Source organism: Aedes albopictus, chromosome 1, assembly GCF_035046485.1.
Source record: "Aedes albopictus strain Foshan chromosome 1, AalbF5, whole genome shotgun sequence".
In the NCBI taxonomy this organism is placed as follows: Eukaryota; Metazoa; Arthropoda; class Insecta; order Diptera; family Culicidae; genus Aedes; species Aedes albopictus.
Window position 1 is genome coordinate 208,635,960 of NC_085136.1, and position 25,621 is coordinate 208,661,580.

Below are 25,621 nucleotides of genomic sequence, written 5' to 3' on the forward strand. Positions count from 1 at the left end.
ATGCTAGCATTTCGTCAATTTTCATCCGAATTTTTTGAAGTCGCCCACAATCGATCATAAATTGGTGAAAGTTTATTACACTCAAATGGCCATGTAATATCCTGAACCATTCCGGAGATATTCCGGATTGTACTGGGGTCAGGGGGTGGGGGAGGTGTCTGTTTTGCCAAATGGCTAAAAGTGATTATTTCGTGTGTTATTGTGTTTGAGAGGCCCCCGCGGAACCTGTTTCAGGTGCTCCGGAGCGGGCCTATCAGTTGCTTCATACTTCAGTCATTTTTTTCTGCCCCATTCTCTCGAAATCATTAAGTTTGATACGTCGCACGGCATGTTTTGAATGCAATCCAGAAATGTCCCCTATGTCACCCCCGTGGAACCTATGCTAGATGTTCCGGGCGGCCATATTAGTTGATACAGACTTCAGGGTATCGTTTCTGACTCAGTCATTCGAAATCATGAAGTTTGATATGTCGCACGACATGTTTTGGATGAAAACCAGAAGTGTCCCCAATGAGGCCCCCGCGGAACCTGCCACGGTGATCCAGATGGGTCAACTTATTCAAATCTGATTATAGCAGTTGCGTTTTATTTTTCGCAAATGAAAATTTCCCTGAAAATCGATGGTTCAAACAAAATAACACACGAAATAATCACTTTTAGCCATTTCGGCACCCTCCCGGACCCCAGTACAATCTGGAATATCTCCGAAATGGTTCCGGATATTGCATGGCCGCTTGGGTATAAATAATAATAAACTTGCACCAATTTATGATCGATTGAGGGTGACTTCAAAAAAATCGGATAAAAATTGTCGAAATGCCAGCATTTTGAAAATGAGATGTTGGGGGTCGGGAATGTGAAGGTTAATGGCTTGCAATCAAAAAAGCGCCCTACAAATTGAGGTATAGCTCAAAATTGTGATGTCCTGGAGCACATCTGAGTCCAGATTCGGATCTGTCAGAGGCACATAAGTTTGCTCTTGAGACAAAAAGAAATGTTACGCTGCGTTATTTGTAAGAATAAAGTCACAGTACTGTCACTTTTACGCAACAAAAACCTGCGCTGCCGTGACTCTTTCGTGACAAATGTGTTACATGGGCGATGGTCGGAAGTAAAAATGGCAGGTCGGACCCCAGCTAGGCGTCCCGGAAAGACTGAAAAGGTGGTCCTGAAAAAGCCGGCCCGTCCCAGATCGAAACGGCCATTGATTTATTATCAGTTATCACAAGTTAGGGCAGGTCAGGGTGAGGACGTCCCTTGACCCGAAGTAGAGCAGAAGAAGCCGCGTAGTCGCCGGCTAAGGATAGGACTATTTACTAACTAATTTACTGTGTTATGGCACAAATTTCCCGAATGGAGGAGAACGTGCCTCTAGAGCCGACCTACTGAACCCCAATTCAAGGTGCCAAGCGACCCGTGCCGAGGAATGAGTGGACACTCCCCACAGTATTTCGTCCCTTACCACGTTAATGCAGGGCTGTGGCGTGGTGGACCTTTTTTTCCCGTGCTACTCGTGGGATTAATCATTAAAAATTCAAACAACAAAAATCAAAAAGTAGTAGGAAGTGGTAGTGGCGATGCTAACCCCTTCGCAAAGAGTGGGTTTGCGAGTTCTCCGATGAGGAGAAGTGAGGATATAGGTGCGGGAAGCTGCCAGCAAGCCAGCCGGTGGAGATACTGGATGAAGCGTGACTGTTGAGAGCTATCAACCAAAACAGAGAAGGACTGCCAGCAATCGAGGTGACTGAGCAGCAGCTTGGCTAGATCATCGACTTTGCGTCCACAAAGTCCAACATTAGTAAGGACATGAAAACGGCCTTGTTGCGACTTCGTAAGTCTATGGACGATGCCAAGCAGGAACAAGCGATACGCGAAGACTGCAGCAGCGGCGAAACCTGTGAAAGGAAAGGATACGAAGTCTACCCAGACGGAGGCCTTTGCTTTCGCAGGTAGTTCAAAATGTGCAGTGGATGTGACTGTTCGTGACAAGCACTCGCAAGCCCAGGCGAATACTGACCTCGAAGGTCGGCAGCAATGCCGACAAGTCGGACCCCAGTCAGGTGTCTCGGAAAGCTGGGAAGGGTAGGCCTGAAAAAGCTGGCCCGTCCCGGAAGGATGGGAACAACGGGTTGTGATCGTTGGAAGGCCCTCATCAGCCACAGAGTAGGGCGAACCAAAGGCAGGACCCTACTTGGATGAAGGTAGAGCGGAAGAATAAGAAGAAGAAGACGAAACCGCAGGTAGAAGAAGCGAGGGACGCCAAATCAGACGTACTGTCACGGGCAAGATGATCCTGGAGCTAAAGCGCAAGGGCGCCACCTGCAAGAGGTTGGCAGAAGAGGTTCTTGGCGAAGTTGAGGGCTCTCACACAAGAGGCGGCTCTGCAGGTCAAAGACCTAGACGAGGTCACCGAAGTGGAAGAGCTTGTCACGGCACAGCGGCAACAGTGCGAGGTGCAGGTGGCCACCGCAGCCGTTAGGCTACGGAAGGGGCTGGCAGGTACACAGATAGCTTTGATTCAGCTACCTGTGGCGGACATTAAAAAATCCGACAAAGTAGGGAAGATAAAGGTAGGCTGGTGCGTGTGTCATCTGACGTTCCACGAGCTACCGGAGGTTTCCTTTAGGTGCCTAGAAATAGGATACAAGTTATGCCCTGACAGCAGCAAACTGAGCAGGAGATGCGGCGCCGAAGGCCATAAGGCCAAGGCTGAACGAGTCAGATCCTGCTAGAGACACTGGCCATACTAGATGTCGACTTGGCTAATGTCGGTACCAAGAGTACCTGTAGTCGAAACGGTGCGGAGTCGATTATTGACGTTACTTTTCATAATCCTGGCCTAACAAGTAGTTCAAACTGGAGATAGCTACACTCACAGCGACCACCTGGCGGTTCGCTACAGTATCCACTACAAGAACAGTAGGCAGCGGGTAGAGGAAGAGACGGCTTGGCCAAGGCCAAGCCCCCGCAGGTGGAAGACATTATAAGCCAACGAAGGGGTATTTAGGGAGGCGCTCCGCCGGGAACAAAACATACTTAGTCTGACAATCAGTAATCATATAAGATGTTTCATAAGATGATAAAGTGGAGGCCATATGCGTACATGCCTCCATTTAGGCGCATGTAAAATGTACGTATATCGCCTTCACTTTAACATCTTATACAGCATCTTATACGATCACTGGTTGACTGGGTAGTCTAAACGGCGACGCGCTGATGGCGGTGCTCTCCCGTGCGTGCGATGCGACAATGCCTAGGCGAGTCCATCCTAAAAATGGGAGACCACTACCTTAATGGCGATTGCAGACCTACACCGCGCCTGCCTACAGGTTAGGCGGTGGAAGAGCGAAACGAACGACAGGAGGTGTTCGCCGCTGTAAAAGCCGCGCTGAAGACTGAGATAAGAGCAAGCAAAAAGGCCTGCTTTGAGGGTCTCTGTCAGAGTACCAATGCCAATCCGTGCGGTGATGCCAACAGAATCGTGATGGCCAAGACGAGAGGTATAATGACTCCTACAGAGCAATCTCCGGAGGTAATGCAGGGGCTTTTTTCGTGCCATGTCCTTCGCCTCCTTCCATAGGACAGCCGGCGACTGGGGCTGGCGATAAGGAGAGGGTCACCCATGTGGGTCTTGCTTGAATTGCGAAGTGGGTAAGGTCCCAGGTCCGGACGGAGTTCTGAACTTGGCCTTGGAAGTAGTTATTGCAGAGACTCCTGGGATGTTCAGGTCTGCTATGCAGAAAATTCTGGACGAGGGAGTCTTTTCAGGAGTTTAGAAGCGGTAGAACCTAGTCCTATTGCCGAAGGTGGGGAAATTACTCAGGCATCCGTCGGCATATGGACCAACATGCCTGATCGACACGGCGAGGAAAGTGTTCCAGCGAATCATCCTCGACAAATAGTTGAGCCACACCGAGGGCGTAGTTAGTCTCTCCAGTAACCAGTTCAACTTCCGGAAGGGGAGGCCGACCGCAGACGCCATCTTGTCGGTTACAAAGACCACCAAGACAGCCATCCAGCGTAGGAGTAGGAGGACTTACTACATTGCAGTAATGTAAGGAACGCGTTCAATAGCTATCGTCTTGTACAAGATTTTTGGAAACTATTTCCAGAATCGAATGTCACTGTCACATTGTCTCAGGAGTTCCGCAAGGTTCCATCCTGGGTCCGGTGTTATGGAATGTTATGTACAACGAGGGGTTGAGGTAAAAGTTTCCGTTGAGCCTGGCCGTCGTAGGCTTTGCTGACGATATTACACTGGAGGTCTACGGTGAATCGATCGAAGAAGTGAAATTGACTGCAGCCCACTTGTCCAAGAGGTCTGCGGTGCATGCCAGTAAGTGCAAGCTACTTCCCGAAGTCATCGATTGGATCTCAGCCTTCAGGAGGCCAAATCAGTTATCGATACCAATCAAACCAGTAGTGAATTAATTAGACTCACAGTGCAGAATCATCTAATGGTATCTTTGTTGTTTTCTCTGGGTAGATAAAAGCATTTAACTAATCAAATAAATTTGTCGGCTCTAGCATTACATCACTCCAGTTGATGCATTTATTCTTGTAAACATTCGTTCACAACACCATTACAAAACTCAAACCAATGAAAAATAAACATCACCTACCTTCATATGGATTCTCTCCGGCGGGGACCTCACCCTCGCCGCTCTCTTTCCGCCGCTTGGCCTGATCGGTGAAGTGGGTTATTAAGGCGTCTATCATGGCAGCTTGGCGGGTGAAGATTTGCATAAGTTTGGTGGCGGCAATTCCGTTCTCGACTGCGGCGAACTGCAGGAATATACACTGCATACACTCCGGATCGTTCACGTTGCTCGGTTTCGCGTAGTCCCACGAAAGTTCCTCATACTTGAGTCCTAGCAGTAACGTCTAAAAACGGGAAAGTGTTAGAAGTGGACCGGTTGCACGTGTAGTCATTAAAACTTACACATTCGATCTGGTCTATCACGAAGATGCCCCGCTCGTTCACTGCTATCAGCACGGGGAGATCCTTTTGTTGCATCAAGCTCGTTAACCCTCGAACCGGTTGTTCCACTTGTCCATGAAAATACGCAGCCCTTTAAGAAATTAAAATTCTACTTTAGTTATTCCAGCTTATGAAAGGCTGCTGAACAGAATTACCCATAGAATGGTAACGCCCAACAGAATTCCAAATACTTTCGCATAAGTTTCTTGGTAGTAGCCGTCGTTGGTACCCGTTTGAATTGCTCTAGCAGTCTTACTTCTGCCGACGATCGCCGACTGATTGGAAGCCACGACCAGCTGGAACTTTTGGCCACATGCGCCGGCAGGAAGCGGAATTGGTTTTCTCTGTTAGAATAAAGTTCTGGATTAATATCTGTAAAGAGGGTATAAAAATCGCATGCCATACCTAAAATAACTAGTGGAATGCGTATGGGAATTGTACGGCCCTAGCTCTATCCTTGCCTGGATTCCCCCTAGCATTATCGAATGAGACGATTCCATCACGTATCTTCCCAGCAGAACGTTGTGTCGGGCCTCTTCGTACAACAGCTCCAGTATCCGAGGATCCCTGTAAAGAATTCAATTTCGTTTAACAAGTTTGAACACATTGTTGTTCCAACTATCAACATACTTGATCTTTTCCTCGTCCTTTTTCGAGAAGAACACATTCCGCCTGAGAGTGGTCATTGGTTCGTCCGATAGCTTTTCCAGCTCGTTCCCGTGGCTGTGCTTGTCCAGCAGTTTGGACCACGCCACCCGAACGGCGTACGGCCGATGGTGGGGCTTCAGTTGGACCTCCAGCAGCGGACTGGTCATCCACAGCCCGAATACACTTTGCGCCAGTAGCTTATTGGTTATTCCTAACTCTTCACAGCCGAGTGCCGCGGCCAGCATCACCTGAGCCGGGCATTGTGCGGTACCCTCTATTTCCATATGTACAGCGATGCGAGACATCAGATACACTACCGTCGGTATCACCTGGGAAGAGAAGAATGAAAGAAAGAAAGAAGAGAGAGAGGAATGATTAAAAGCTGGATAGAGCAGAACAGAGGCGCCTGTAGTTAACAGGACATGTCAAGAGCTGCGTCCGTACTACATTACGTCTTCAAGCGATACTGAGATATTTCCAGCCCCCCAATATAGACAAGTTGTAACGTTTTGACGTTTTTGTCTTTGTAAGTAAAATAAATTTCGTTTAGATTTGCTTTGAATTACGTTAAATGTGTATATAGTTTCTATTTAAGAGTATAAATTGAAATAAATTCTTGAGTTAATACAATTGCTTAATCGAAATTAATCATCAGAAAAACGCTTTGACGTTTTTCTCTTTTTAAGCAAAATTATTTTTGAATAATTGTATTTAGTAAATAGTTGAATTATTTTCATTACAAAATTGTAGTTTAAATTCATGGACGAAAAGCATTTGGATTAGATTGAAACATAACCTGACTTTGCTTGTGACTGTTCACGTTAGAAGTAAATTTGTTTATGTCGACTGGTTTGTGTCTCGGCTATAACCATACCATAATAAGACGTAGTGAGTGCAGCAATGGCTCCTGAATATATGTGTCTCATTATCACCATCTTGACGAACCTAGACAAGCGCCAATTTCTTATGTCGCCATTTGAATTTGCCATTGGCGCAATTGCAGAAGATAATAGGGGAATTGTTAGAGTTAGGTTTCGTAATAGAAAGACGACTTAAGCTCGATCACTTCGCTCGCATATCGGCTGGAGGATAGCAGTTATCGCGTTGGGTATAACTTTTTCAGTTGAGTTTTTAGTTGAGTTATTTTGATTTGTTCTTTAGTTGAAAATCTAATAGAGGTAATTAAGAAAAAGTGAAATATTGTGCAGTGCTATAAGACGGTGATTTTCTTTGATTTTTTGTGCTTTATAGTTTGAGACGCAGTCTCCGTTATTTCTACGCGAACGCTATCAAGTGATTTCGCAATATCGTAAAAAAAAGGTAAATTTATTGAAAATGTTGATTTTGAAGTTGTGAAATTTAAAATATCATTCGTGTTGGACTTTTCAGCGCTTGGGCGCTTTTTTGGTACGGGCTGGAGTTCGAACCTTCGACAAGCGGAGTCGTTTGGGGCTTTTGTGGTGCTGTGCAAGACACCGTGCTTAGTTTGAAAGGAGCTCGTGCATCCGCTAAGGCCCGCCTAGCATAGGCAGTCAAACGGGGGAAGTGAAGATCGCCAGTAAGACGAGCGATATTCTCCAACGGTCGCCAATCAACCGTTGTATAAGATCCACCCACCGTTACAACCCCTGTGGATCGGGAGTCAAGGAGAGCTCGGATTGGGTTCACGTCGCCAAAAGCGTGTCCCTTTCCGTACAGTCCGAAGGTCGGCACTATTCCTCGCTCGGTCATAACGGAAAGGTATGTGAAGCCGGGTCGTTGGGTCTAGTGTCGGTCCGGAAGACCGTCCCGGGAAACCCGCGACCAATTGTCGGCGGAAAGCTCTTCCTAAAGAAAATCGGAAGGCCTCCGTCCAGCCGCCACTTCCCGCCGCAACTTTATATCGGCCATCTTAGCACGAGCTCAGGTCCGCTCCTCGCCGCCATCGGGTGAGGAACGCTGCTAGCAGACCGCTAGCAATTCTTCGAATTCGACCAAGACTTCTTCGCCGGCACCCCGCCGGAAGCTCATCGAGTCGAACATCGCATCGTAGAACACGCCGCTTCGAGTCAACGACATCAAAAATCCTGCGCAGGTATGTGGTAGTTTTTTCATGGCCATGAATAGTTTTTCCCATTTCCCACTACCATAAAATAGTCCAACCCGAATGAGAAAGGTTCAATAAAAGTAATTGTAAAGTTGAAGTTCCGAGACTTAGTTTGATCCCGTTTTTGAACACTGAAAGTTCTCCCTTTTTCTTACGTTTCCGTTTCCGTTTTTCGTTTGGGCTAATTGAGCCGCCGGACTTCTAATTTTCATTCGAGTTTGCGATTGTGTTTGAGCGAGTTTAAGTCGACGAAGGTTTGGGTAATTTGGATAATAAGATTGGTGGTCTTAGAGCGAAAGTTTGGCGTTTTTCTAGCGGTCGAGAAAGTGTCTAGTTCGGTCATTTTGTTTTGGTGAAGTCAAAAACAGCCGTTCGAATCACCCCTGAGGACTTGTCTCAGCAAAGTCGGGCAAATCAACAGACTGGTGGTCTCTCGCAAGCGAGAGTGGCGCTAAAGCCACCGAAAGTTTACAAAAAACCTCGGTTGAGTTCTTGAACGGTTACAAAGTCGTCCGTTCAGTCCTCTCATTCAAGACTCCCAACCCCAGTGGAGTATTCCTTATACAACAACATTCCCTGAGAACAACCAAACCGAGATCTATTGCTCAGAGGTTAAGTGTGAGCTCAACTTTCACAACGACGCATCACCAACCCAATCCACGAGAAACTGGCATTTACCAACACCAGTGTGAGCATTGGATGGATGGAACCCAATAAGCGGGGAAGCTATACTCCAACCGGTACTGACGGACAATTCCAACACTCGAATGTTTCTGAAACTAATGGGACGCACAAGGGTGTAAAAGCCATTACCCCGCAATACTCAGAGGACTGTTGGGACAGATAAGATCCCGCTGAACTGGAAGCCAGTTCTGTACTAGAACCTTCGGATTATTCTTGTTATCCTCTGTTGACTGGAAGATGCACACGCAAGGGTGCAAAAATGGAATTAGTAAGCTTGCCTACGATTTTGACTTCCTCGTTTCCAACTTCTCCGTATACAATTTCGTCGGGTCCAATCAGCATCGCTTAAAGCAAAATAACAGCCTACAAACACGAACTATCTACCCTCGGGATCAACCTGTAGGCTTTGGTGGAACTGTCCCACGCGCTGCCATTTGACAATAGAAATACACTAGTTATTCTAATCATTTGACCATGTTAATCTGGCAGTTCTGCGTATGCCTCTTGTGCCGCGCATTTCGAAGCACTCTATGACTTTCCTGATGAGGATACCGATGGGCACCATACCAGTGATGACGCAGTGTGTATTGTGTGACACGGTACAGCCACATTAGCATGCGCTTGTTGGCATATACCGCAGAGCTATTGGACATTATTCAGGACAGTGTTAATATAGCTGTGGAGGCTCTATTGCAGGCGTAATCAACGTGGCTACCGAAGATAAGCTTATCGTCGATCATCACCCCCAACCCGACTAGAAGATTCTAACAAAAATATAACATTATTATAACAAACCCTGATATGTATAACTCATTGTGATATAATCAAGTTTTAATATCTTTGGGGTTTAAAAATATTATATCTCAATTATATCATATTATGTTATAAATGTTGTTTTATAACTCATTGTGAAATAATTTAGTTTCAATTACTTGACATTCAGAAAATCATTTTGTACAATTGTATCAAAATATGATAGGAACTAGTTTTCTTGAAGCTAAAACTTATATCATATTTTGTTATAATATTGATCAGATCATAACAAAATAGGCTATTATTTTGATTGGACCGGTGTACTTTTTGTTACAATTTTAGTTATTTTAACATCATCCTGCACCTAGTTTATAACAGAATAAGTTATAGAAAATTTTTATAACATCATAACACAATGTGTTATAAACTTGATATAATTTTCTAGTCGGGAAGTGTTTGGCAGAGCGCTTCGAAGTGATAGTGTAATCGTCTACACTTATCACCACTTGCTGCTCCGACCTTCGGTTGTTCACAACCACCTCCTCAGTTTTGGGGTGAGCCAACTTTAGTTTCCTGGATCTCATCCAAGCATCCACGCGATCGAGTGGGCAGTAGGTGGCAGTAGTCAATTTCACTTCTTCGATCGATTCACGGTAGATCTGCAGCGTAATGTTGTCAGCAAAGCCGATGATCTTTACTCCTAGCGGAAAATCTAACCTCAACATCTCATCGTGCATGACATTCCATAACACCGGGCCCAGGATAGAACCTTGCGGGACTCCTGAGGCTATGTGAAAGCACTTCCGAGCTCCGACCCTCCTTGTCATAAACTAGTACTGGATTCTGGAAAAACTTCCGAGAATCTCGTACAAGTACCCAGTATTCCCAGGCACAGGCTGGCAATAGCCGGGCAACTGGGACTATTAAACGCGTTCCTCATATCTAGAGTCACTACTGCACAGTAGCGAATGACCTTCCTCTTACACTAAAGCGCTATCTCGGCGGTTTTTGTAACCGACAGGATAGCGGTCGACCTCCCCTTCCGGAAGCCGTACTGGCTACTCGAGAGACCATTTACAGCCTCGGTGCACCTCAACATTCTATTTAGGATGATCCTCTGGAGCACCATCCCCGCCTTACCGACGGCTTTGCCGCTTCCAAACTTCTGGGAAAACTCCCTCGTCCAGGCATTTCTGCATAGCAGACCTAAACCTCTCGGGAGCCTCTACAATAGCCACTTTTAAGGCCAAGTTAGGAACTCCGTCCGGACCTGGGGTCTAACCAACGCTAAGGGACTTTGCTATCACCGTAAGCTCCACATCGGTGACCATCTCCTCATCGCCAGCCCCAGTAACCGGCTGTCCTACGAAAGGAGACCAAGGACTAGGATCATAACGCGGAAAAAGGCCCTCGATGATCCCTCCAATATCTCTAAAGACTGCTCTGTAGGAGCCATTATACCTCTCGTATTGGTCATCACGATCCTGTGGGCATCACACCACGGATTCGCATTGGTACTCTGACAAAGATTCGAGGGTCTTTTTGCATCCCCTTATCTCGGTCTTCAGCGCGGCTTTTGAAGCGGCGAACACCACCCACCGATCGTTTAGTTCTTCCTCAGATCGTGCTCGCTGCATCCACCGCCCAGCTCGTAGGCAGGCGCGGCACAGGTTCGCAATTGCTTGAGTCCACCAGTAATCTTGTGGCCTCCCATTTCAGGGGTGGATTCACTTAGGCATGGGACCGTTAATAAACCACGGTGACCTCGTCTAGGTTTTTCACCTTCAGAGTCGCCTCTCACGTAAGAGCCCTCACCTCTACCCCTTCGCCTTCCTTATCACGCTTCAGCTCCAGAATCATCTCACCCGTACGAATGCGTCTGATACTGCGCACGTCGGTTCTCAGATCCACGAGCTTGGCATCGCTTCGTATCGCCTTCAAGACGTCTGAATACTTGGCCGATTGGCACCTACTCTTTTACGCCTTCTTGGTTTGGCGTTCCTGACTTCCTTGACCTGCGGGTTTTTCGTCTTCTTCTTCCGGTCGACTTTTGTCGAAGCGGGTCTTTCCCTTGGTTCACCCTACTCTGTAATTGCTGACCTAACAACGGTCGCAACCCCCTGTTCCCTTCCATTAGGAACGAGCCAGCCTTTTCAGGCCCACCCTTCTCAGCTTTCCGGGACACCTGGCTGGGGTCCGCCTTGCCGGCATTACTGCTAACCTTCGGGGTTAGTATTTTCCTAGCCTTGCGGGCACCGTCAGACAGGTCCTCACTTGACGACTATCTCACCCGGTTAGGGGTCGCAGTACCGACCACTTTCGGTGAGTACCGGTATTTCGGTACTGGAGCTTACAGTACCGGTAGTACCGGTAAAATACCGGTACTGAAAAAAAATGTCACTAAAATTAAGAGTAATCTATTTTGTACAGAACATCTACAATATACCAATCATTTGTGAATTCCGGTTTCAGGGATATCATAAAATCTAACAAGAAAATAGTAAATTAAACAAAAAATATAGATAGATTAAAAGAAATGAGTTGTATGGAACTGTATTAAAGCTATTTTTATCCTCTGCACAGTTTAACAGATAGTATTTATGTTAGTCAGTCTAAAACAAAACAGGAACAACCTTACATGTACTAAATTCAGATACATAGCTACAAGGTGAAGACAGCAGAAGATTTAACTGATTTTACCTTGATGATTTTATATACGAATTCTAAAAACTAAAGAAATAACCAGAAACCCTAAACTATATTTTTTTTTCAAAGCTAGTAAATCTATTTTCAAAATTCAGCGTACGTTGAACGATATCCTGGATTTGCAGAAAGGTTGCATATATGAAACGATAATTGTCAAAGTACTTGGTTTTACATGTTTTCGTTTATTTCCATTTTAGCATTTTAGCTACACTTATGATCGTATTTCAGCGTTTCGGGAGATATTTTCCGGTACTGAAAGTACCGGTACCAAGCTTCAGTCAGTACCGGTATTTCGGTACCAAAAATTGGTCGGTAATACCGAGATTTTCGGTACCGGTACTACCGGTACTACATCCCTACACCCGGTTCTGCGAGTGCTCATCACAAGCAGTCGCATCCGCCATACCTTTCGGACTTCCTGCGAGTGTGAAGGCTTCGCCAGTTCCGCCGCTGCTGCAGTTTTGACGAGTCTCACGTAATCCTGCTTGGAATCGTCCATTGTCGCAACAGGGCCGTTTTCAGGTCCTTACTTATGTTGGACTTTGTGGACGCAAAGTCGATGATCTTGCCAAACTTCTGGTCAGGCCCCGGGACTGTAATTTCTGCTGCCCCCATATTATAGCTCCTGCAAGGTTGAGTCTGTTCTCCATGTTTGAGGCGGCTGATCAACGTCCGAACGCCAATGAAGAATTGTAAGCTCTACGCACCAAGGTCCTCCTAAAAGTTAGAGGTTTTTGTCTAGCCCTGCGAGCCAGCTGCAGAACACAATTTCAAGTGAAAGTCAGCAACAGCATTATGCTAACCGATACCAACGGACGCAGGCAGCAAACAGTACTTGCGATTGAAAACTCGATTAGTGGAACTGCCGATCTCTCTACATTATCAGGAGTACTCGTATACTCTCTGATCTACTGAGGGAGTGTCGCTGGTTCGGTTATAACGTTGCAGAAGATGTGTTGGACAGGATCCATGACGTGAACTTTTAGAGGTAATCATACCATCTAGTAAAGCTGTGGTCACATGACAGATTTCATCATGATGGGAGATATCCAGAGGCGCGTGATCGGTTGGTGTCCGATCGCCGAGAGAATGGGAGATTCTTGAACGTCAGCATAAACACATGACAAAAACGCATCCTTCGCATAACTTCAATGATGCTGCTTTGGTTTTGGACAAAGGATTAAAGCTGATCTATGCGGATGACCTGAAGCTGTATATTGTGGTGCGTTGCATAAATGATCGCAGACATCTACAGAACTCGCTGACACTTTTCCCAAGCAACACACATGTTATAATAGAGTTACGACAGCGCAAGTTTTGGTTGTATAGAAGTTTATTTTACGTAATTCTAACATTGTGTTGAAATAACGTAAAATAAACTTCTATACAACCAAAACTTGCGCTGTCGTAACTTTTATATAACATGTGTGTTACTTGGGTCACAGATTGGTGCCGTAGAAATAAGCTGGCTATTAGCGTGGGAAAATGTCAGGTGATTACTTTCCACCGCACAGTAGAGCCGATTGATTTTCGATATCATATTGAAGGAGATTCCCTGAACAGAGTGACTAGTGTGACAGACCTAGGTGTTCGTTTAGTCAGTGACGACAATTGTCAAAATACGGTCGTCTGCACCGACGCCCAGCGGTACCAGCGTTGTTTTGTTTTTGTTTTGATAGTCGTCTTGACAACCCGAGCGGCATTCTCAGAAATGTATGCTTTCGAAATTCTTTTGACCGCTGTCTGCTGAACTTCAATCACCTACTGATACTCAAAGTCAGTATTTTCAATTTCAACTGATTATTTTTAATTAAGCACGATGCAGAAGCGAAAAATGCAGTTGTTTTGCATCACTCACCAAAAGTAACTATAATGCATTGAATTAAGGTAACGTATCGGTATTTGTATGCCTAAACCATAATAAATCAATTTCAATTCATATTCGAATTCATCGAGCTGAAGTTCAGCTGAACTGAACTTCAATTACAGTGGATGACACCACAAGACGCCGCTTTCATTGTCTCGTCTCTCTTTGTCATGTTCATTCTCGGCCTCGTGTCTATGGGTAACTGTGTTTGTTTATTTGTGCTCGTTTTCACACAAATTGAACATCATTGTGCTGAATTTTTTCGACACTAGTTTAGATGCTAAAATGACTTTCGATCTTCATCGGTCTGAAATAATATCGAAGGCATCGCGTCAGTTGGGCTTCATTTCCAAAATAGCCAAGAATTTTTCCGACCCGCATTGTGGGAAATCTCTTTACTGTGCACTAGTGCGCCCAATTTTGGAAAATGCCTCCGTCGTATGGCATCCGTACCAAGTCACGTGCAGCCTAAGAATTGAACGAATTCAGAGACGGTTCATCCGCTTAGCCTTGAGAAGTTTGCCTTGGAGAGATCCTGATAACTTGCCACCATATCCAGACAGTTGCCGACTACTGGGGTTGGAGACCTTGGAGCGACGGCGAAAAGTACAGCAATGGCTACTTGTAGCAAAACTACTTAAGGAATTGATGCTCCAGCGTTGCTTTCTTCATTAAACGTCCGTGTTCCGACCATATATTTTCGAAATTCGACGTTACTGCAACCAACTTTCCACCGAACCGTGTATGGCTACAACGAGCCCTTCTCAGCGTGTATTCGTGCTTTTACAGATGTGGAGGAATTCTTCGTTTTAATGTACCGACAAGACTTTTCGCTAATCGTATAAAATCTGTGTTAAATGTCTTTTGAATGTAAGTAATATCAATTAATTTTATTCATTAAGACTAACATGTCAGATGAATTATTTAAAATACAAATACAAATAGAAATGCAAATAACTTGACGCGAGCACAACCGCTACCCAAGCCATGGCGTCAAGATCATCATAGGAACATTCAAATAGGCTAGGAGGAGAAATTCGGATTGACAACTGAAAAGTTCAGCATCCACCAGATGACGAACGAAAACGGCCTACAATGTCTTATCGTTACACTTAAAAATCATTACAACAGGCGTAATCCGAAATCGCCCACGTTTCTCCGACATTATCGATGTCAGCACCTCTCGTGACGCTGACAACGACTCAAACCACTATCTAGTGTTGGTCAAACTGCGCCCAAAACTTTCCGTCATCAACAATGTCCGGTATTGGCGATCGCCTTGGTACAACCTAGAGCGACTGAAGCAACCGGATGTCGCCTCAGCATACGCGCAGAATCTCGAGGCAGCGTTACCAGATGAGGGTCTCTCTAGAGGCCTGTAGGAATACAGTAAAAGCAGCCAAAATGAGTATAAGGGACGTGTAGTTCGACGAGGAGTGCAGAGCGCTTTTGGAGGATAAGAGTGCAGTAGGAGTGGAACTGCTGTAGTATGACGCGGTAGAACGTGGAATGATACCAGGGAAGTGAAAATAGCAGATCCGCCTCTTTTGGAAGAAAAATAAAATGTCGCCTGGAAGAAGCAAAGTAGGTACGATGAAACACGGAAGATCTACCAGAAGCCTAACGCATTCCGAAGCAGCTTCGAGACACGAGCCTATAAGTATGTGCATGAAGGTTAAGTGGATTTGGTCTTTAAATCCACTCAACCTTTGAGGACGCGTGCCGTTGTAAAAAGTACAACACTACTAGAAATCCTCGCTCGTCGTACACAGTGCGAGCGCGGTGCAAAGTTAGGTTCAAATAGGAGTGTGTCCTGAAAGGTTAATGAACTAACGTGATGATTGAATTGTAAAAGCAGCACTTCGATGTGCACCTGAATGGCGAAAAGAATGTAAGCACGAGAGATGAAAGCAACTGAGAAAACGACTACGTCAGTTCAGTTGCCCAGCAGCCTACACCGGCTGATAGGTAGTCATGATCTGGGAAACAGAACAGTTTCCGAAGGAGTGGAAAGGATGGGTAATCTGCTCAATTTACAAGAAAGGCGACCATTTGTGTATTCTAGATCATATTTCGTCGTCTGTCAACTTTATCGATGGTCGGTCGACAACGTAGGGAAAAGTGGGGTAAGATGGCATTTTTCAAACTTTCATCGTTTTCAATGATGAGTAGCCTTAGTTGTTAGAATTTCAAAGTGGTAACAGCAACTAGACAATATTTGCTCGATACTTCAGCAAAAATATTCACAAATCTATTGCATATTCATCGACTCTTAACGATTTTAAAACGGAAGTGGTGCAAAAAGGCCATCTGCCATAGGGTAAGATGCCACTTCATGAAAACTTTAAAAATTACGTCCATCAGTTTTCAGGTATTTCCGACTCCCTTTCCCTTCTCTGTCTTGCTTTTTTCGTAAACTCAATACATCAACAACCATGCGCCTCCATGTGTGCTTCAATCTTCTTGGAAACACATGGCTCGTAATAAAACCGCCACAAAACTTTATTTGCAAGCACGTAAAACCAGAAGTTGCCAATTTTCAATGGGAAATCGAAAGATTTTCCGTAGGTTTCGCGGCCTAGCCTCTAGAAGAACGTTTTATGCAAACATATCTTGACACCATTCAGCTATAGGGTAAAAACACTAGACTTCGCACCCCTAAAATTCTGCTCTAATCTTCGCCACTTCATACATAAAAAATGCAATTCGTATTTAGGGGACGAAGACTAGAGCAGTGGCGAAGTCTAGTGCTTTTACCCTAGTAATGTGAGAAATATTCAGAAATTTTATGATTTCGATTTTTGCCACTAGGTGGCGGTGTAAGCGTTTAATGATAAAACCCTTTGGCATTATTGTAGGTTACTATATTCCAAATAACTTTGGCGAAGACCGCAAAGAGATACGGCGCCTGTTAAAAAAGTTATACCCTAGATAAAATGTGGCGAGTCATATGGTTGTTTTTCCAGTACATGCAAAGGAATAATATCAACAATGAAATCTCAATACTTCGCCTCACTTTGCCTAGGGTACAATGTTTATCGCAGGGGTAGGATCACTTTGCGGTCTTAGATAAAGTTGTTTGGAATATAGCCACCTGCAATAATACCAAAGAGTTTTATCATTAAATGCTTACAGTGCCACCTAGCGGCAAAAATCGAAAACCTAAAATTTCTACATACATTTGGCCACGTTTTCCCATACAAACTGCAAACACTTTGAGCGCCCCCTTAGACTTAATAGATTTTGCGCAAATTTTGAACGTAGCTTCTAGGAGTCCAAAACGACTGATTCAGGAGGTAAGACTTGACATTTTTTATTATTTTTTTTGTTTTTTGTTATATAAGTTTGGGCCACCCTAGTGCAGCCTCTTGAATCTCGAAGCAACAAAAGTCGGATTACTGGTGAATACATCAATAACAAAGTACATGCTGGTAACTGGAACTGAGCAAGACGGGAGGCAAGGACAAGCCTTGGCAGCAGTGTTACGATCGACGGGGATACCTTTGAGACGGAATTCGCAAATCTCGGTTCCTCGCTAACGGTTGACAACAATCAAAATTTCATTGAATCTTCAACATTACAAAAGGAACGAATTTAGATGGTAGCACAGAGCTTTTTCAAGTTTGAGTCTGGCGATTGACTTGAATAGCTCATAAGGTTGTTATGATTCCTATGCAGATACGAGCGTGCACCAGAATTATTCATTATTGTACAGCTGTTATAAAAAACACACAGGTCTACGATAAGAATAATATCCTGCACATTTATATCCCATAATGTGCGTGGGAACGACCAGCTGTTAATATCGTAACTGAATTAGATAACCAATAAAAGGCTGATAAGATCGTCGTGTATGCTGTACTCTTTCTGTGCTGAAAACTGGATGGCTATGCAAGAAATCGTGATAATGTGAGAGAAATCATTAAGATTTTTGCATATCGGAAAATTAATAAAAATCATCCTAGAATATACAGTCGACTCTCCATGTCTTGATGTTCTACATCTCGATATCTCTCCCTATCTCGATAGTTTGATCGGTCCCTTCAATCTGCATACACTAAATTCTTTTTTTACACGATCTTTTTTTACGCGGTTTTATTTTACACGATTTTTTTTACACGATTTTCTCGAAATTACGCGATGTGTTTTTGGAAAGATTCTTCTCTCCTGGTCGCAATTTACTTCCGATGGGGCTCAAATTTCTACCAGAGATCTCTCTTATCATCCTTGATACCCTGTCAAAATTTTAGGATGATCCGATAAAAAAAGTTTTGAAAACTTTTTTACACGATTTTTTTTACGCGGAACAAAAAATCGCGTAAAAACAGAATTTAGTGTACATTTTTCCTCTCTACATGTCGATATCTCCTTATCTCGATGTCTCCCTATCTCGATGCGATCTCGTTCGTTTTTGTTCTAGATTTCCTCTCCTATGTCGAAATGCCCATTTTCACAGGTTACTAGACCTGGTTTTCTAGGTGCAAAACATTCTGGGAAGGTGAAGTGACATCTATTTGTTGTCGGTTTTTCCTAGTTACGGAGGCTTTTTCAATCTAGTGTGCATTACAAAATGGTTCTTCAGTTCGATCTCTCCCTATCTCGATGGTCCCTTCAATATTGAGACCTGGGGAGTCGACTGTATAGCAATGTAAAAGATTAACTATTAAAAAACATTCTAAAAATATATCATTTGTGATTTTCAACTTGTAGTGGCAGGTGTTTAAATCCTGCTTTCGGATAATCTGACGATACCCTCAGGCTGGGTACTCAATGGAGTACCTAAGTGAGTTCTAAGTTTAAGAGATCTGATGTAATCTGAAGAAAAGAATAAAGGAGTATGCTATAGACCATGGACACGAACGATCGTATTATTTCTAACTCTGTGGAAATCTTAATAGAAGAAACTCCATGATTGCTATCTTTTTAATTGAATATAACAGTGTCGACGAGGAGAAAATGTTATTTCTATTTGTACTGTGCCATTCACGACCGCCTGTGATTGCTTACTTTTGGCGTGAATTTTTCAGTACATGTTTTGTTTGGTGATAAGCGTGCAATAGTGTTTTTTTTTTTTTGTGCATTTCACAACGCTTTATTGTGTATTTTGATGTGCTATTTGCTGTGTAAAACGTCTATGTAACGTTTTTTTTTTGTAATTTTCGTGCTTTTCACGACCGTTGTTTTTTCTGCTTATGGCGTGATGTTTGGGTTAACATATTTTTTTTAGTGACTGTTGTTCAGTTTTTTTTTGTTAACCGCTTTTGTGCGAATAATTCATTAAAAATCTACTATTGCAGTAGTGACTTTTATCGTGTTGTGATTTTTTTTTTGTCCAATTATTCCGTTTTTATTGCGCCCGCCAGTGATATTTGATCTTTTGGTGTTTTTTTTTTAATAAATTTTGTGGAGCAAGTTTTGTGCGGAAATGGATTTTTTTTTTTGTTAATTTTGAGTGCATTTTGTGAGCAATATGCCAAGTGTTTTTAGATCGTTTTTTTTTTCGGTTCATTGGTTTACCCTATTTTTGTTGGGAGGCGTTATTTTTTATTTTCTACGCGCATTTTTTGCCACCAACATTTTTGGTAGTGGATAGGAGGCGAGCCGGTTTTGTTAAAAATGTTAAAAAAAACGTTTTGTGGCACTCCATTTTATTTCATTTTTGTATTGTCAACTATTGAGTATCATTTTCTTTTTATCTTCAGCGTAACTCAAACGAGTGTCACATCAATCAACTGTGGTAGCTGAGCACTTCTTTTGCACTACTTTTTAGTTTGCATGTGATTATGCATGCGTGGCGATGATGTCGTAGAAGTAGCCGAACAACACCGAAGAGGGAAAACAAAGAATATTATTTTGCGCCCTCATAATGTGGCGATTATTTCAAAAGCCTTCGCCTGCAGCTGCATTCATTTGCGTTTTTCAACCGACCTCTTGACTACTGATGACATCGCCAACTTTGGATACTCGTTTGGGAATGGCCACTGTACTGCGGAAGCGGAGGATAGCTGACTTTTTCTGGGAGGAGATGTTTACGATTGGCGTGTTCATGACTCGGTTGCTGTGCTAGTTTTCATTCAGATTTGTCTGTGTTTATCGCCATGAATTCAACAGTTTGGAACATGTGAAATGTGTGTTGACTTTTGGTACTTTTATGAATGACTGTGATTTTAGTGTGTCTACAAAAAAAATCGTAAGATTAAGTTATAATGTTAGCATTTTATCAATCTTTTTAACAAGAAGAATAAGGATTTGGATTCAACAAATGTAAAAATTGTTAACAAATGTTTACAATGATCGTATGTACTACGAGCTAATATAGCAGATTTAGGTTCGTTCGAATTGAAATAGTAAGTTGCATAACTTAGTAAATCTAAAATGTAGAATGATTTATAGTTTCTTTTTTAAGTCGATTGTTTTTTCAACAAAGACTTATTGTCACACTTGTTACACTATTTCAATAGTGATTTGGTAAATCGAAAGTCTGATGTTAGACTATCTTCTCAGACACAGAGTCTCGGAATGCACAGAATGCTGAAGATTCGATAACAGATTGCCACCACAACAGTTCCGCACAACTGCTCTCCTACACAACTGAACCGCAAAGTGAAGGTCTTTAAACATTAAATTTTTAGACTTTTTTCTCGGACAATTTTGAAAACCGAGACCTATGAACGGAGCTCCTCTAAAATGGGTAAAAACCCTATGCTGAGAAATTATGAATAAGACAATCAATAACAAATTTCTCACCTTCTGCATCGGCCGAGGAGGCGAAATCGCGGCCGAGGTGGTCATTGTAGCTGATGCTGTGACAGAAGCGCCGATTAGGTTCACGTGGTGATTGGTACTACTACTGGAACTACTGCTATTCTGGTTGATGTGGGCACTAGTGCTGCTATTGTTGACGATGTTGTTGTTGTTGCTGCTGCTGTTGCTAATGGAGGACGCGTGGAGGGCCGATATCGAGGACACGTTCACGTAATTGGTACTATCTCTATCCCTAATTTGATTACCGTTGTTATTAATTAGACTATTACTAGTTGATAAACTCGATGATTGTTGTAGCTGCTGTTGTTGTAGTTGTAGTTGCTGGTGCTGCTGCGGCTGATGTTGCGGTTGGCTTGTTTGCTGTTGTTTCTGGAGAACCTGCTGCTGGGACTGTAAATCTAAGCTGCTACCACCTATCGTGTAGCTGTTTGTACTTGAACCAGGGCCTGTTGGGGAGCAGGGAAAAGGAGAAAACAGACCTCATTAGTATCAAGACAGAGTGGGCAATTAGTGATTGTCAAGAAAATTAGCTTGTGAGATGTGGTTCATTGACTGATGCGTAATACACAAATTGAGGTTATCTGTGAATGAAATCCTGTACCTTTGTAAATGAATTAGTAAATAAAGAGCATAATTCTGTTTAACGGTTTATTTAAAAAAAAAATACAATAAAATAAAAAGATTGATTATTGGTTTGACTCGGAAAAAAACTTTATTTGATCTTACACAAAAATCTTACATCATTCGCTATGAGTTGTCCCACTTTTAGCTGAAACTGAGTAGGAAAACAAAAGACTCATCGATTTCTGAGTAAAATCAACTCAGTTACTGAGTAAGTATTTTTCTTGGTGTACTTGGTGTAACGAAATAAACAAATGGCCAAATCATGTCGAAAAAAATTCGCAAACCAGACATGGGTGCAGTTTTGTACCATTTGGTTTGTTCTTTTCTTTTTCTATCGCAAACAAAATCGTCATTCCCGGAGTTGTCTGCTCATTGCCGATAACACAAGTCAACCGAAATATCGTCGTCACCAATGCAAAACTTCTCCAGCTTAACAGTGAAAACCCCGGTGACAGACAAACTCGCCAAAAGCAGCCGACAATGATTAAACAAACCGACTCGGACGGATGGCATAAAGCAGCAGCATGGTGTGGTGTAGTGACGCATCAGCCGCAGCGTCGTCGATCGCTGCCGTACAGTGCCAAATACCTATGGCTTTTTGACTGAAAGCGTAGCCGATTAGAGAATGATAGATATCTATCTACCGGGTTGAGGTACAGATGAAGTAAAGTGTGCGCACCTAGGCGATAGGGTGTGGTAGAAATACGCATGGCCGGTAGCCTAGACAGTGAGACGAAGTGTGTGAGCTTATCAATTCGTGGGTAACGATTGGCGATGACTGATTCTTAAGATGTTTTATAACAAAAAAAAACATATTCAAACATTTGTGAAAGCAACTAGTTGCAATATGTAGCTTTACGCACAAATCTCATATATATTTATCCAGAACTAGCTGAATCGGCAAATGTGTTGGTTTGGACATTTTCTTAAAAATTGTCAGGCCTTTGAACTACCGAACTCTAGATTATTTCTATTCCGATTGTCTTGATTTTTTCTCAACTTTCACAGTTTTCTAATGTTTTAGCTTATTTTTGCAACCGAAGTATACCAGAAAGCTCACTATAGAAGCATCCCAAGCGACACGACTTGTTTCTAAGCCAGTAATAGCAACCTTGGTGCAATTTATTCGCTGTCCGTATTATGGACGACAGAACACAATTGTGTCTTCTTTGAAACTTAAAAAGAACAGATTCTGAATTGTTATGCAACATAAATAAGGGAGAATGTTAGAAAAAAATGAAAAAGATTTTGTCCAGTCTCGAACACTGGGTGCCAGAAGTATTATCTACTCACTTTACATACTACACCAAAAGCTCTTTGAGAGAATCGGTGGTCAACGCACCATAGAAGCTACTGAAGCTTCTTGTTACCTCATTGCACCTTCTTTGTCACAACTTAGAGAACTGTCAAAATGAAAAGAGGCGCAAGCTCTCTGCAACACAATTGAAACCTGATCTAAGCAAACAAACCAGAGTTACAGGGGGTGGCCAAACTGTTTGTGATAGGCATCTTTTTTGTCTCTCACAAAAAAGTTCAACATGCTGTAACTTTTCATAAAGTGCATCAAAAATTCTCAAATTTTGACCATATGTCAATGTATGTGCATTATTGGTACAAATTTGAGCTCGATTGGCTAACTTTTCGCGAAGCTATATCCGTTCTCGTAAAACACTATTTTTAAGACTACCAATTTTTGAACTGCCATATCTCGGAAGCCAGTGAACCGAATTGAATGAAATTTTGAACGTTTATCAACAATATATTGATACTTGATACGACGTTATAAAATTAATTATTTTCTCACGACGAATATAGTTATAGCGGTTTCACATTTTCATCCACATAGAAGAAAAAGAATCAAGTTTGCAATACCGCACAAAAATACTAAATGTGTTCTTCCTTTGATCCAAATAGTCTCTAATATATCTAAATATAGATATCTTGAGAACAGAAGTAGAAAATCTTTGGAAATCAAAACTTAAATGTAATGACAATGATGTGAAAAAATTGCGTTTTTTTAGAGAAAGATCCAATAATTGTCAATACATCATCATTTTCCCAACGTTCAAAAAGTACCTATGTTTTGTAGACTTATGAAGCATTAATATTTTGTTGATAAACGTTCAAAATTCCATTCAATTCGGTTCACTGGCTTCCGAGATATGACAGTTAAAAAAAAGTTGTTTAAAATTGTGATTTACGAGAACCGTTCTAACTTCCGCGAAAGAATAACCAATCGAGCTCAAATTTGTACCAATGATACACATATAATAGGTTGACTAACAGTCAAAATTTGAGAATTTATGATGCACTCTATGAAAAGTTACAACATGTTGAGCTGTTTTGTGAGAGAAACATAAGATGCCTATCCCAAACATTTTGGCCACCCCATGTTTCATACATGATACATAGCACATTTAATGTATTTAAATTCCATTTAATCGCGTGTAAAGTGTGCGTATTTCGCCTCCACTTTTACATCCTATCGAACATCGTATGCGATCGTGTGTTGACTGGGAAGGTTGCTATTTCCGGACCAACAATTGAAAAGGCCGCAACAACATTGCGTAAACAAACACGTTTCTGTCGACTTAGGGCCTTCTGGCATCCACCCACGCATCTCACCACCATTAACAGAAAGCTTGATGTTTGCGCTTTCTGTTAGTGGTGGTGAGGTGTGTGGGTGGAGTTCAAAAGGCCTCAAGTCGACAGAAACATGTTTGTTTACAAAATGTTGATGCGGCTTTTTCAATTGTTGGTCCGGATTTGGTGAAAACATTCGCGAAATGATGCAATTCGCTTCCGACAACGAATACGTTTTCACTCTTCCTCGCTTTATCAAACCAACCTCCCGTACGAATAGCACACGAACCGACTCGACGTTGATCAGCATTGTTGGCTACTCCTTTTCGTCGTTGATCGGTTGCGTTCCAGCCAAGCCAGTCTTTTCATCGCTTTCGATGCTTTTCGATCAGCTTATCGCGAAGCATCGTAGGCTGGAAACGTTATTGGTGTGGTGTCGGTACATGCGAATTATGCTTCTGTGTGCTTGTCGAGCGTTCGTGCCGTAGCTTCTATAACCAACCCATTCGGTATTGTTCGGCTGTTCGGGTAAGCATTTAGCGGCACTGACAGATGTGTGCAAAATCGTTTGTGAGTTGCATCATGTCGTTTTGCCACCTCTTTGCTTATGGTCATCGCTGAGCAGTGTACAGTTCAATCACAAGCGATAAAAATACAATTGATAACTCACTTGAAGTGCAAATTTTCGGTAATACCAATCCGTGTGGTCAAATTATGAAATTCAAATAACTCAACGTACATATGTACAGATGGGTAAATTATTGGTTAAATTGGGAAAAAATCCACAGCTCAGGTGAGATTTGAACTCACGACCCTTATTCGCTAGACAAGTGCTTTACCAACTAAGCTACCGAGCCAATTAATGACCCGCCAACTTAGTTGTCATAAGGTTCAATTCTAATCTCATCGATCTATATCATCTTCCCCTAAACCGCAAATATAACCATCTCTGTTGTACATATGTACGAAGTAGAGATGGGTAACTCACTCGCGAATCGACTCAAAGAATCGATTCGCGAAACCGAGTGAGTGAGTCATGACTCTTTTCAAAAGAGTTTCGATTCGCTGATGTTCATTACGATTGCGAAAAGAGTTAGTATGACTGCGCACCTAATGATGATTCAACGCAGAACATTGTAATCTTTGACAATTAATTTTCTTTTCATACTTATATCATGTGGCCGGCTCGCATCAGCGATTTGCTTCTTCGGAGATATAGACGAAAACCTGCGAATCCTGCATTTCACAACGTTATGCTCGGACGTTTGTGCAGATCGTCAATATACATACCATGCAAGTGAATTTTGTACGAAAAGAAGTTGGCCCACATCGAAAATCGACATTATCTTCAAATCCCGCAAATGAGTTACTGAATCGATCAAAAGAGTCGACTCTTTTTTGAGAGTGAATCGAGAGCGATTCACTCTCAAAATTGAATCAGTTTTCCCATCTCTAGTACGAAGAGCGAAAGCGATTTGTTTATTGTTTGAAACTGTTTGCCTATCGTACAGGCAACGCTTCCTCAACCACTTGTAGAGGAAGAACAATGCTACCTGGAAGGCGATCAAACGCGTCGTTCGCATTCTATTTGATACGACGGGTAACTACGTAGAGGTAGATGCTCGAAAACGACTCACTCGCTTTCGCTCTTCGTACATATGTACAACAGAGATGGTTATATTTGCGGTTTAGGGGAAGATGATATAGATCGATGAGATTAGAATTGAACCTTATGACAACTAAGTTGGCGGGTCATTAATTGGCTCGGTAGCTTAGTTGGTAAAGCACTTGTCTAGCGAATAAGGGTCGTGAGTTCAAATCTCACCTGAGCTGTGGATTTTTTCCCAATTTAACCAATAATTTACCCATCTGTACATATGTACGTTGAGTTATTTGAATTTCATACAATTGATAAGTTGATTGA

General features: G+C 42.7%; 1 protein-coding gene across 7 annotated transcripts in view; it reads right to left on the reverse strand.

Annotated features, from left to right (window-relative positions):
* The window catches only part of LOC109430287 (uncharacterized), a 225,532-nt gene that overhangs the window by 6,431 nt on the left and 193,480 nt on the right, over positions 1–25,621 (reverse strand). For all 7 annotated transcript variants that reach the window (XM_062846181.1, XM_062846179.1, XM_062846178.1 and 4 more), the window contains 6 exons: positions 20,473–20,936; positions 5,612–5,958; positions 5,387–5,548; positions 5,137–5,325; positions 4,943–5,072; positions 4,623–4,884 (listed from right to left, as the gene is read on the reverse strand). In XM_062846181.1, coding sequence (XP_062702165.1) covers positions 4,623–4,884; positions 4,943–5,072; positions 5,137–5,325; positions 5,387–5,548; positions 5,612–5,958; positions 20,473–20,936 — 1,554 coding nt within the window. The remainder of the gene's footprint in view (positions 1–4,622; positions 4,885–4,942; positions 5,073–5,136; positions 5,326–5,386; positions 5,549–5,611; positions 5,959–20,472; positions 20,937–25,621) is intronic.